This window comes from Lotus japonicus, chromosome 6 (genome assembly GCF_012489685.1).
Source record: "Lotus japonicus ecotype B-129 chromosome 6, LjGifu_v1.2".
In the NCBI taxonomy this organism is placed as follows: Eukaryota; Viridiplantae; Streptophyta; class Magnoliopsida; order Fabales; family Fabaceae; genus Lotus; species Lotus japonicus.
In genome coordinates, this window is record NC_080046.1 from 50,598,364 (window position 1) to 50,611,477 (window position 13,114).

The 13,114-nt window shown below is 38.2% G+C and overlaps 2 protein-coding genes across 2 annotated transcripts; one reads left to right on the top strand and one right to left on the bottom strand.

The window, feature by feature from the left end:
• The first annotated feature begins 6,094 nt into the window (after nucleotides 1–6,094).
• Nucleotides 6,095–8,298, top strand: LOC130722343 (putative glycerol-3-phosphate transporter 5). Its single transcript, XM_057573037.1, has 2 exons — nucleotides 6,095–7,431; nucleotides 7,671–8,298. The coding sequence occupies exons 1-2, from the start codon at nucleotides 6,480–6,482 to the stop codon at nucleotides 8,180–8,182; spliced, it is 1,464 nt and encodes a 487-aa protein (XP_057429020.1). The 5' UTR covers nucleotides 6,095–6,479; the 3' UTR covers nucleotides 8,183–8,298.
• Nucleotides 8,299–8,453: 155 nt separating this feature from the next.
• Nucleotides 8,454–11,214, bottom strand: LOC130722344 (probable protein phosphatase 2C 27). The gene is made up of 4 exons (XM_057573038.1): nucleotides 10,688–11,214; nucleotides 10,384–10,581; nucleotides 9,522–9,733; nucleotides 8,454–9,336 (listed from the first exon to the last, which is right to left on the bottom strand). The coding sequence occupies exons 1-4, from the start codon at nucleotides 10,847–10,849 to the stop codon at nucleotides 8,775–8,777; spliced, it is 1,134 nt and encodes a 377-aa protein (XP_057429021.1). The 5' UTR covers nucleotides 10,850–11,214; the 3' UTR covers nucleotides 8,454–8,774.
• Nucleotides 11,215–13,114: the final 1,900 nt, after the last annotated feature.

Below are 13,114 nucleotides of genomic sequence, written 5' to 3' on the forward strand. Positions count from 1 at the left end.
TAGGTTGCAGGAAGAATATGGTGAAGTGCTGAGACAAGAGGAATTACTTTGGTATCAGAAATCTAGAGAGCAATGGGTGAAGTTTGGTGACCGAAATACAACTTTCTTCCATACTCAGACTATCATTCGTAGGAAGCGGAATAAAATACATCGGCTTATGATTAATGGCAATTGGTGCACGGACGATGTGCAGCTCCGGCAAGAGGCAATTGATTTTTACCGTTCTTTGTTTTGCAGGTCTGGGCATGCCCAGTATGAATCCTTCTATGCTGGGAATGTTCCTAAAATTCCTGCTGAGTGTAGGAGGGCGCTTGTAGCTCCAGTGACGAAAGCGGAGGTTCGTGCTGCGCTAATGTCTATGAAGTCCTTTAAAGCGCCGGGTCCAGATGGATTTCAACCAGTGTTCTTTAAAACTTACTGGGACATAGTGGGAGATGATGTGTGGCGTATTGTGCAGGATGCTTTTTTGTCTGGAACAATTGATCCTTCTCTTGCAGAAGCTTTGCTGGTGATTATTCCCAAGGTGGACATACCAACGCAAATGAAGGAGTACCGTCCCATAGGTTTATGTAATGTTATTTATAAACTCATTACCAAAGTCTTTGTGGGTCGGCTTCGACCTTTTCTGGAGCATATTATAGGTCCCTTGCAATCTAGTTTTATTCCTAGCAGAGGGACAACAGATAATGCAATATTGGCACAGGAGGTAGTACATTTTATGGAGAAATCTAAGGCTAAGAATGGGTCTTTGGCAATGAAGATTGACTTGGAGAAGGCTTACGATAAATTAGAGTGGGATTTCTTGGAGGATACTCTTAGAGACTTTGATTTTCCCGAGGTGATTATTAATCTTGTTCTGTGTTGTGTGAGATCTTCTACTGTTTCTATTCTTTGGAATGGTGATCGTCTCCCTAGTTTCAAAACTGATAGAGGACTTCGTCAAGGGGACCCAATGTCCCCATACCTTTTTGTGTTATGTATGGAGAAGTTGTCAATTCGGATCCAGAGAGCGGTGGAGGAGAAAGTTTGGAGCCCTATCTCAATTTCACGGGGAGGTCCTCCACTTTCTCATATCCTTTTTGCGGATGACGTTCTTCTTTTCTGTAAGGCCAAGGATAGCCAGCTCCAGTGTATTGCTCAAATTCTCCAAGGCTTCGGGCGTAGCTCAGGTTTGATGGTTAATGTCCAGAAATCTAAGGCAATGTGCTCGAAAGGGGTATCTTGGGGAGATCGTCAACGTTTGCGCACTGCAAGTCCAATTCCGCTTGTGAGCAACTTGGGGAGGTATCTGGGCTTTCCTCTAAACGCAGGGAGAGTTACACATGATAGGTTTCAATGTATTCTGGATCAGATTCATCGGCGATTATCAGCTTGGAAATCTCGCGTTCTTAATAGGGCTGGAAGAATTTGTTTGGCCAAGGCTGTGGTTACGTCTATTCCGACTTATGTTACACAAGCAGTTTGGCTCCCGCGGAAGACAACTCAGTTGATAAATCGCACTACCAGAAGATTTATTTGGTCTTCATCAAATTCTGAGCGGGGATGGCACATGGTAAATTGGGAAACTGTGGTTAAAGAGAAGCAGGAGGGAGGTCTTGGTGTGAAAGACGCAGGGGTGGCAAATACGGCGATGCTAGGGAAGTTGGTATGGACACTGCTGCAGCAGCCAAATAAATTATGGGTGAACGTGTTGCACCACAAGTATCTCAAACAGCAGAATATTCTCTCTGTACCTGCTACTACTACTGCATCACCTCTCTGGAAAGGAATTTTAAAAGCCAGGGACCAGCTCAAGGAAGGATTCTCTTATAAATTGGGTAATGGCGAGACGTCTCTATGGTTTGCGGATTGGTCAGGGTATGGCATGCTGGGCAAAGTAGTACCTGTGGTTCATATTTCAGATATTGCTATTCAGTTGAAGAATTTGATTACGGAGGGACACTGGGATTGCTCGGGTTTGTTTACCCCGATCCCTCCCTTCTTCCAAGATTGTTTGCGTGATATTGCTCCCACGATAGATGAGCGAATGCGGGATGTGTGGGTTTGGAGGTCGTGTGCTTCAGGGGTGTACACAGCTTCGTCGGCGTATCAATGGCTCCAGCAGCCATCTTACGGCCCTCATCAGGTGAGTGATTGGAAGTTAATTTGGAAATTGCGTGTGCCGGAAAAAATCAAGATTTTCGTTTGGCTTTTACTGCATGAAGCGACGCCGGTAAATGCACAGCGATTTCGATGTCATATGTCTGCTTCTCCATCCTGTGGGCGTTGCTCCTTTGGACACGAGGATAATCTCCATGCGTTACGAGATTGTCCCCATGCGAGGGAAGTTTGGAGCCGTTTTAATGCGCTGGGTTGGCCGGGCTTTCGTGCGTCATCAGTTCAGCGGTGGGTGGAGGTGAATCTTCGAGGTAAGCACTCTGTGTTATTCCTTGCGGTTTTATGGCGCCAGTGGCGTTGGAGGAATGAAATGACTCTGGGAGATAAGCGCTGGACAGCTACCTTCGTGTGTGATGAAATTAGGAGGGATTTGGATGATTATGAGAAATGGTTGAACGGTGCGGAGACACCCCTGTCATTGCAACCGGGGATGGGGACTTGGACACCGCCGCCAGGGGGGTGTGTTTCGCTCATGGTGGATGGCTCCTATAGTGCGGTTAGTGGTTGTATGGGAGTGGGAGGCCTTGTGCGTGATTCTGCAGGCTTGTGGCTAGGAGGTTTTTATGTTGGGAGGAATGGAGGAGACCCTCTGTATGCAGAAATGCAAGCACTGGCAACGGGATTGCGATATGTTTGGAAGAAGAATTGGCGGAAAGTGGTTTGTGGATCAGATTGTTTGGAGATGGTTCGTGCAATCGAGAAGCGTGGCGCGGAGTTTCATCGGTATAGTTCTGTGTTAATGGATATCCTTTTGCTTCTCTCTAGGAATTGGGATGTTAAAATTGGTCATGTTCAGCGAGAGGGAAATGCTCCAGCAGACTGTCTAGCGGGAATTGGTGCCAGGCTTCAGTGTGCTGTAATGGATTTAGATTCTCCTCCTGAGGAAGTAGTGCCTCTTCTCCAGAAGGATTTAGTTGCTTTGTAGTTCTTGTTTTTAATTTTCCTATGTACCAAAAAAAAAAAGTGTTATGGAAGGGTTAATTTTGGTGTTTTCAACAGGGAAATGACCATGTCTGGAAAGATGGGTTGAGTCACTTGAGTGGATGAAAACTTTTTTAAATTGCAAAATTGCTTCCTTTAGATGTGCTTTGACCATAGTGTTTGATCTGTATAATACTTGTGGGCAAAAGTGTCGTGAAGGTTTGTGAAGGTTTGATCATGTATATAAAAGCGCAAGCCAAGTGTTTGACAAAATGTTTAGATGAGTACGTGTGAATAGCACATGTTATTTAAGGTGGAAAAATATGAAAATTACCAAACAACTTTAACCTTATATTTAAAGCTTTTATTTTTATCTTTAGCTTTAAAGTAACTTTTAAGTTAAAAAAAAGTCGGGCCAAACGCTAGAAACAATTGTTATTATTCATAGAACCTAATGTTGAAAACTCGGTGGTTTCCAGAAGCAAAATTGGGGGAACTATCAATTCGACAGCGAAAATGAATGATTATGTTTACGGCAAAACAAGGATGATAGCAGGACAAATCTACAACATGGAACTGGTGGAAGCATATCAGATTTCATACCCAATAGCAGAAAATTGAAACAGAATATAGGGTTTGGTGAGAAGGCATGTTTTCCACGAAAAGGAGAAGAAGGTGTCACGTGAGGGAAATTAGTGATTAATCAGGACCATTAAATTTCTATAAATTAGAGGGTGAGGATTGGGAGTAAGTTTGTAGAGTTACTCTTGGAGTAAATGAAGACCTCCTCATATTTCATTTAGGATTATATTTTTCACATACCATCTCTTATCTTTACTCATCACAATTATCTCTGATTACGTACCAATAACTACTGTTATCTTTCTTTATTATAACTCGGCTTTAAATAAAAACACTTTTAATACAACTATATATCAATTAATGAGCTCTTAAACTGTGTGCGTAACTACTTTAAACATCAAAAGATTAGAAACGAAATGATTATTCACAATAGTTTTCCTCCTATTACAAAGAGTTATATTACAACAAAGTTTTACATTTCTTAATTTTAAATAAATATTATTTTACTAATTTTTTTTAAAGATTAAAATCAGTAATCACAAGCAAACCGCCTCAAAAAGGCTAAAAAGTCAGTAATCACAAACAAAATTACCTAAAAAAAGCTAAAAAGTAAGTAAGCAGAAGCAAACCACCTCAAAAAGGGGAAAATATCACCTATAACTGTGATGAAGAATTTTAACCTATCATAGACGGTCCCCGTCATGGTGGTAAGTACCCTAAAAAATCTCCACAACAAACTCAAACGCAGAGACATCAAGTCATGAGAAATATGAAGATAAAGCTATCGAATCCAGATTCTTTTGGTTCAGAAACTAAAAGAATCAACCAACTGAAACTAGTCAGAACCAGCGATAAGATGCCGATTATGAAATATGTGCTAACAAGTTAGCCATGATGAAAAAACTAAAAGCCATCCAAACCGTATTTGCCGCCTTTCCAGTCAATACAAATAACATTCACAGAAGTGTTGGAGCCACATCATCGAGTTCCTCTCTCATGCGATGACCAAGCGTGACTTTCGATTCAAGACAAAAGAAGGTGACCTCAACGATAGCCATATCCCAAGTTGAATTTTAACTCTCGTTGTAAATATAGCTAGATTCTTAATCTTTTTAGTCTTCTGGATAAGAATATGCTAGGTTTTTTCATATTTGGATGTAATACATTGTTACTACCACTTTATCTCTCATGTTTATAATCATATAAAAAATTGGATCTATTGGTGCTTGATTGTTTTATGAGTAAAAAAAAGATGAAGTATCTCTATTGCTTTATTGACAACTTTTTCAACACCTTCATTATTTCATATCCTCTCATTCTTTATGAAGCATATGTTGATCTTCTTTGTCACTTAATTGAGCGATAATATCACTTAGTGCTAGAGTTTAATAGGAGATGTTTGAACAACCAACAAAATTATATGATGAGATCTGGAATTTTAAATAAGCAACATAAATTGTAAAGCATTTATAAAAACTATAAAATGCATTGACAAATAAAAATAAAAGGTTTACCTTTAAATATGAATTGGATCAATAGCCAAACCTTTCAAGAGATGAATGGGCAAATACACCTAGCAAGAGTAACCAAACAAAGACATCTAAAACGAATATGTAGGGCAGAGGAAGCATGCAACAGTATAAGTAAATCCTAGAATTTTCATAAGATATTTTGGGTTTCTTAAGGCATCCCATAGTCAGTAATAAGAAGTTTAATTACCTATCAGTTACTACATCTTTTTTTTTTTTTTGAAAAGTACTACATCTTATTGATACTTATAGAGAGTTATTGTATTATACATTGACTTTTTATGTAAAAAAAAAACTTTTTAAATCATATCTAACACACGTCAAACTACAATAAAATTTATCCTACACCGATGGATATGAAACTAACTTCAATTAAAACCAAACATTAGATTACATTTTTGAGTAATGATTTATAAATATACCATGTTTATGGGACATTCAATAGTTATACAAACGCCACGAATCTATGAGTCGACAGTTGGTCAGTTGTAATCGTATGTTCACATCTCATGTTTTTATTTAGAGAGTATCATTTTTTTTTTGATACAAGAAGCAAAAGAAAGAAAAAAACGTGATAAAACTACTACCTCAAAAAGGCGACATCAAGGACATCAACGTGCAATCAAGACGTGACACCCGACAAGGGAGAATCTCAAAAACTACTAGCGGTCGTAATGATGCTCCATGCTTAGCCAAAATAATCAACAACGACATTACCTTCACAAAGCAAGTGATGATAGTGGACAACTCAACTCCGATGAAGAAATCACTTAATGCTACTAAAAAACACATTTGGTTAGCTTAAAGTTCACATTTTTTCAACATTTGTAAAGATAAAACACATTTTTAATAATAAAAAAAATAGTGAGAGAGGATTGACCTTTCGTACTTTAGAATTTTCTGTTCACATTTTCGACGAATCGCGTAGTCTGATTTGGACACGAATGGTGTTCTTCCACGCAAACGCTTTGTACTTTGCTCTTCACCGGTTTCTGCAATTCTAAGCCTTCATACTTCCATAAATCCGTTAAAGTTCGTCACTTTCACCACTTCCCTCCTCACCCAAATCCCCTTCTCTGTCAAATTTGAGATTTGCTGCCAACAATCGTGTCTCAGTGAAACCCTTCTAATCATTTGGTATGCAATTCCAATCTTGGGATCTAGTTTTCACATTCTTCAGATCATAGATTCTAATATTCTAGGGGAAAGTTTTGATCTTTGTAACTTTGTGCTAGATTTGATTAGATTATATTAGATTCTTAATGCACTCTAGAATCCTTATGTACAACAATGAAATCCAAGAGTTTGAGCTTAGCTCCAGCTCTGACACTCTTCCCAGGCTTGAAACCCCCTCACAAAACCCTACTGTTTCACCAAATCTCTGTTCTTGTTATCACATTCCTTGCTTATGCTTCCTTCCATGCCTCTAGGAAGCCCCCCAGTATTGTCAAGAGTGTACTAGGACCAACTGTTGCATCCAATTTAACTCAAGTTGATTCGGGTTGGCCGCCTTTTAATGGAACTCGTGGCACTCACCGGCTTGGCGAGCTTGATCTCGCATTCCTTACTTCGTACTCGGTTGGCATGTATTTGGCGGGTCATGTTGGCGATCGGATTGATTTGAGGTTGTTCCTTGTGTTTGGGATGATGGGTAGTGGCATTTTCACCGTGCTTTTCGGGTTAGGATATTGGTTGGATGTTCATGTTTTGGGGTTTTTTGTTGGTGTTCAGATTGTTTGTGGAGTGTTTCAGTCAATTGGGTGGCCTTGTGTGGTTGCTGTTGTGGGGAATTGGCTGGGGGAATCGAAGAGGGGATTGATAATGGGGATATGGAACTCGCATACCTCGGTGGGGAATATCATTGGTTCGGTTGTGGCTTCAGGAGCTTTGGAATTTGGATGGGGTTGGTCATTTTTGTTGCCTGGATTTCTGATTATTTTTGTAGGGGTTTTGGTGTTTTTGTTTCTTGTTGTGAACCCTGAGGATATGGGGTTTGCACATTCTGGAATGGACATTGAAATGAGTGCTGAAGCTGAAATACACAGTGAAGAGAATCAGCAGAAAGTGGAATCAGAGGAAGCAAAGCTTATTGAGCCTGATAATTCAGATTCTTCATCTGCAATTGGGTTTCTAGAGGCATGGAAGTTGCCGGGAGTGGCTCCGTTTGCTTTCTGCCTCTTTTTCTCTAAGCTTGTGGCTTACACTTTTCTGTATTGGTTGCCATTCTACATAAGGCACACAGGTAAATGATTTTCAATGCAATAATATATGATATCATATAGAGTTGGAATTGTTTTCTTATCTAGCATGCTATTCCTATAATCATTTCTACTCATTTTATTACTATTGGCTACTCCTTCCTTATACACTGTCTTCAAGGTTTGCTTCTATGAATTTGGAATGCTAAGTTACATAGCTAGTGTCGATTTGCAGTTTTCCATGATGTTCTTTACTTAATTTCTGATTTTGTGTTCATTGCAGCGGTTGCGGGTGTGCACTTGTCTCACAAAACTGCTGGTTTACTTTCAACAATATTTGACGTTGGAGGAGTCCTAGGCGGAATCACTGCGGGTTTCATTTCTGATATGATTGAAGCTCGTGCCATTACTTCAATTCTGTTCTTGTTTCTTTCAATTCCAGCTCTCATTTTGTATCGTGCTTTTGGAAGTATCTCTATGTTGACCAACATCTCTTTAATGTTTCTTTCTGGATTTTTGGTGAATGGTCCATACTCACTAATCACAACTGCTGTGGCTGCCGATCTCGGTACACAGAGCTTGAATGGTGGGAACTCACGGGCACTGGCTACTGTTACTGCAATCATAGATGGTACTGGTTCTGTTGGAGCTGCTCTTGGACCACTTATGGCTGGGTATATTTCAACTAGGGGATGGAACAGTGTATTTTTTATGCTCATTTTGTCTATTTTCTTTGCTGGTTTATTCTTGATTCGTGTTGCTAGAACTGAGATAAGAGAGAAGTTTTCAGGATAGTGGTTTTAAATATTTAGAAACACATTTGATTGTTCAGTATAGGATCTATATTGATGTTACATGTATGCCTTTTTCACAGTAAATAGCCATTGATGGAGAGATTGTTGAATGCTTCATTTTTGTTGGTTTCACATTTTCATTCTCTATTTGCTGATAATAAATACAAAATGTATAAGAATGTTCATGTTAAGAAATAGCTTCTGTTGCTGATAATTTTGTTGGTTTCACATTTTCATGCTCTATTTGCTGATAATAAATACAAAATGTAAAATGTATAAGAATGTTCATGTTAAGAAAGCTAGAATGTGAACAATAATATGTACAAATCACATTGTTTCTGATACATTACTTTTCTCCTCCTATCAGTAGCACTCTAGCTTTCCCAATCACACAGTGGGAAAGATAATTATAATGATATAGTTTTATAATTTTACTAGAAAGTGACACTTCTTCATACAGCTCTTTTTCTCCATCCTCCAAAGGTTGGGACTAGGCCAATCATTAGTTGGTTCTTTCTGTGTGGTGGATGAATCTGTACATAATTAAGCTCTACAAGTAACCTATACCATTTGTTTTGCATGGAAAAATGTCACTACCCTTCTAGCAGACATTTAAGATTCTGAAGTCCCTCTGCGGATATGCTTCTCCTTACCCTTATTCTATCCACAGCCACAGCTGGTGGCGGTTCTGAGTTAAAACACACCATCAGAACAGTCAAGTTGTCTGTTGATCTTCTCTTGATTGCTTCCTGCACTATTTCCTTGCAGCACAGTTTCTCATCATTGTGCTCTTGTAGCCTCCTTCTAGCAAAATCCACAGCATTTTGGCTGCTAAAAACATCCCAAACCCCATCACTAGCAATTATCAAGAATTCATCTTCTTTGGTCAATGTCATCAATTTAAGTTCAGGTTCAGCACTCAGTGGTCCACCTCTTTCACTCATTTCTTTCATTCCTTCAAGGTGCCAATCACCTAGAGCACGACTGACACCTAACTGACCATTCAGGTAACCGTCATCAATGAATCCACCCAGGGACTCGATCCGCATTCTTTCTTTAATGCAGTTTGGCCTATGATCTTTGGACATTTCTATCACCTTTCCTCGACGGGACATTACAGCCCTGCAGTCTCCAGCATTGGCTACAAGTAATGACCTGTTCAAGAGAATGAAACGTCAGTGATATATAGGCAAGAATCTATGAGACAAAAGGAATCTAATGTCAATGTGCCACTTTCACATTTGCTGATATCATATGAAACTGAAAGGTCAAACCCAAATGTTGCTGGAAAATTCGTCCTACACTTCTGACAGCTAAAGAGCAGTAATACAAGTTCTCACCTTCCAAATATGATTGCAGTTAGAGCAGTTGTACCAGAAGAAAGGGAAGACTCATGAGAAGATACTTTTAAAAATGCAGCATCAGTCTCCATAAATGACCTTTTGACCACCTTCTCTAGCTCCAAAGGGAAGTTAACATCCTCAACAATAAGTCTTGGCAGATGATCACGGACGAATTGTGCAGCACTCTTCCCTCCATGTCCATCAAATACCTGCACATTGGACCATTTACCTTTTACATGTTAAGTCCTAATTAAAGGTTTCCAATAATCCTATGCAAATTGACCATAAAGATGTTTATCCTCATATCATTCTGTTATCCACATTTTCTGAAGTCAACCGCACCTGTTTGGGAAAAACACACATCCCAACGTATCAACAAAAGAAGTAAGATTTTGCTACGTTGACTCAAATGTTGATAGCGTTGAGTTTAATAAAATACCGAATGTATACTAAAATGGTTATGCAACTACAACTAGGAATTGGGAAGACAAGGAGTGACAATGAAGAAGATGGGAGGTCAGAATGTCACTATTAACTTAACAAGGAGACATTCTCAATGCTGAATACCTACTTCAAGTATTCAATAAGTGAATATCAGCTGCATGCATAGGTTAATGGAAAATGAAATCTAATAGGATCATAAATTTTCTGGTCATTTGGTCATCTAAAATGAACTCCCTGGCTTTAAGATATTCATCATTAGATACATCATATTCTTCAAGACTTGCTTGATAGTCTCAATACAGTGATGGATCAAGAATGTTTAAATCATTCATATCTTATCACAAAAACAAGAATTAAATTGAAATTCAGGACAGAAAGGAATCAGCAATTCAGCATACTGGGGTAGAGGGCTTACACCATAAAAGGAAACAGCTTCCTTAGATTGTTTATCAAAATTAAACTGCTTTGCCAAATCTTTAATGCATATGTGGGTATCTTCCATGTAAGGGCGGTCTCCAATATCAGACCACACTCCAGACCGAAGAGCAGGTATAAAATTCACCATGTTCTGTTTCTTATCTGCAATCACTGTGTCCTCACATATGCTTTCCAGCTAAAAATACCACAGATGGAAAAAAAGGGGTTGAGCTAAAACATAGATGAAAATTGACAAAAACCATTTAACAACAGAAATATATCAGGGAACACCATATACTCACAGGAAAAGAACTTTGAATTGAAGGTCTCAAAGAGGGTCCTTTTTCCCAGTTCTCCATCTGGGTAGTAATCAAAATCTCAGGATACAAAGGCCATGAGTTCTTGGTGTTCCCCATGTTATCCATATCTGCAGGGGCAACTTGCTCTGCATCTTGCACACACATGGTGACGTCTATCTTTGACTGAGCAACTTGTTGTGTTGGTATGGAAAGGTTATAAGACACTTGATGCAACTTTTGGCTTATGCTGCTGTAGACACAGAGAGGTAGATAGAAGGATCAAGAAGATTCCTGAGAATATGTAGGTAAAAGTGTGTTTGAAGAGAATTGGTGTCCGTGGAAAGGAAACGAAACAGAACTAGACACGTTATGCTTATGCTCCAGAATTTCCTATGAAAACGTGGCTTAAACTCGGTTTCTCCTTTCTTGTGTGTGTATTAAGTTGTCATGTATATTATGCATCTTGAAATCACATTTTGACAATATTGTTTGAGCCGGATAAAACTTTTATCAATGATAAAACTCTCTTAATATGGTTCGCAAAGATTCGAATCTAAAACTTAAGTTAGAAAAATATGGTGTCAGTTGATTGATCTATGTGCTTTGTGGTAAAGGGCCTAATTCTTTACAATAAGATATTAATTTCCAAACGTGATTAACGTAAATATTAAACTTAAAGAATTAATTAAGGTAGCTATCGTCAATAACTGGGAATTTTGTATTATGCATTGACACCTACATTTAGTGTACCGTGCACGCGGTTAAGAGGTCCATTTCAATCCAACTCCTTGATGATTTCTGGCTTTCACACCTGGCTTTCGTGATATATAATATCATATGCAAACACATTTTCTATTTTCAATTAAACAAAAGTTGAAAACTACAGTTATTGGGTGGGTAGGGAGAAAAGTATGGTAATCTTTTGTTAACAATTCAGACTCATGATCATTATTATCCACAATGGGAGCTGCTGTCGGTAGCTTGACCCTCTAAGGAATTTCAATCTTCTGTCCTGTTTTATGGGTATATAATTTTGATACTTATCTTTTCTTTAAGTTATTAATTAGTTGATGACATATTTAATATATTATTCACAATAACCATTCAATACTTGGTGGGTTTGCCCATAGGTTCTTAAATATGTTTCTGTAACCATTTTTTCTTTATCTAGTACAAGTATTTTACATCAAAAACAATCTTATTTGGGCCGGGATCCTCCATGCATGCACCTTTTGTGGATGCAATTTGCCAATCAAGTAGATCATGTTTTTGACTATGATGATTTGCCAAGGCAGCTTATGCAAGTTGCTTGAATTATTTGTTGCTCCAGATTGCGACTTTACCCTTCTCTGAAAATATGTCCTAGTGAATAGTATAACTATAAATAGAAAATTGGATGCTAAAAAGAAAAAGAAAAGGACATAATTGGAGATGAATTTAGTAAGTTGAAAGAAAAGTTGCTCACGGAAATTGCTTGTTTTGTTTATTAACAATAATGACACTGATTTGAAAGCACAGTTTTACAAATTTGATTGGTTAGGGTTAGTGAAAACTTTTTTTTTTGGTCAATTGTTAGTGAAAACTAAAAGAGGACTTATATTAAATTATTTGCTTAGACTCAGCAAAAAAAAGTGTCTGACACCCGAAGTAAATATATTTTTATATTATACTATTTGACTAAAAAAAGGGTTAATATCACATCTATGACTTAAACTAATAAGATATTATATGTACCAAAAAAACAAATAAGATATTATATTATTTGACTTAAAAAAAAACTAATATTAGTATCTCACAAGTGTCAATCCAACAAGAAGTGTTGACTTCAAATTTCAAAGCCGGTGGATTTTTTTTTCTTCTTAATCACAACAAGAAAGATGTATGACACCCGAAGTATGAAGTGTCGTACGGGTGTCATGATTCGACACTAGGGCACTCATTTAAAGAGGAGTTTCTGTGCAATAGAGGTCACACCTAGGTAAACCAAAATTGAAACGCTAGGGAGGGCCATGGCACGACCCTACCACTAGAACTGGGTAGAGATTCTGGTGGAGGGTACCTAGTAGCGTGGTGGTGGTTACCGAGTAAAGATAGTGGTAGATGGTATCTAATTGTGGTGGTGGTTTTAGTGTGGCAGTGATGGAGGTTACCGGTGGCAGCGACTATCAGATTGCGATCAACAACGATGTAAGGCATCGTTGATAAAAATTAGAGGTGTGAGACAGTTTTAAAAACTAAATACTATATATCTAACAAACTTTTTTTATGGTTTTGAAATATGGGCGAATTAAAATTGTTTTGGAAGTGAGTTAAAAATTAATTTAGCTCCATAATAACCAAACCCGTTTGTTTTAAGAATTTGCATTTGAAAGTGAAAAATTTGAAAACTCACAACCACGTAAAAAAATACCCTTAATGTGTATGTCAAAC

Bases quoted from the DNA above. Each gene is read 5' to 3' on its own strand.
- LOC130722343 (XM_057573037.1), top strand. From the start codon at position 6,480: ATGAAATCCAAGAGTTTGAGCTTAGCTCCAGCTCTGACACTCTTCCCA. The intron at 7,432-7,670 runs GTAAATGATTTT...TGTTCATTGCAG, and splicing joins ATTCTACATAAGGCACACAG to CGGTTGCGGGTGTGCACTTG.
- LOC130722344 (XM_057573038.1), bottom strand. From the start codon at position 10,849: ATGTGTGTGCAAGATGCAGAGCAAGTTGCCCCTGCAGATATGGATAAC. The intron at 10,582-10,687 runs GTGAGTATATGG...TGGTATTTTTAG, and splicing joins CAATTCAAAGTTCTTTTCCT to CTGGAAAGCATATGTGAGGA. The intron at 9,734-10,383 runs GTAAGCCCTCTA...TCCAATGTGCAG, and splicing joins AAGCTGTTTCCTTTTATGGT to GTATTTGATGGACATGGAGG.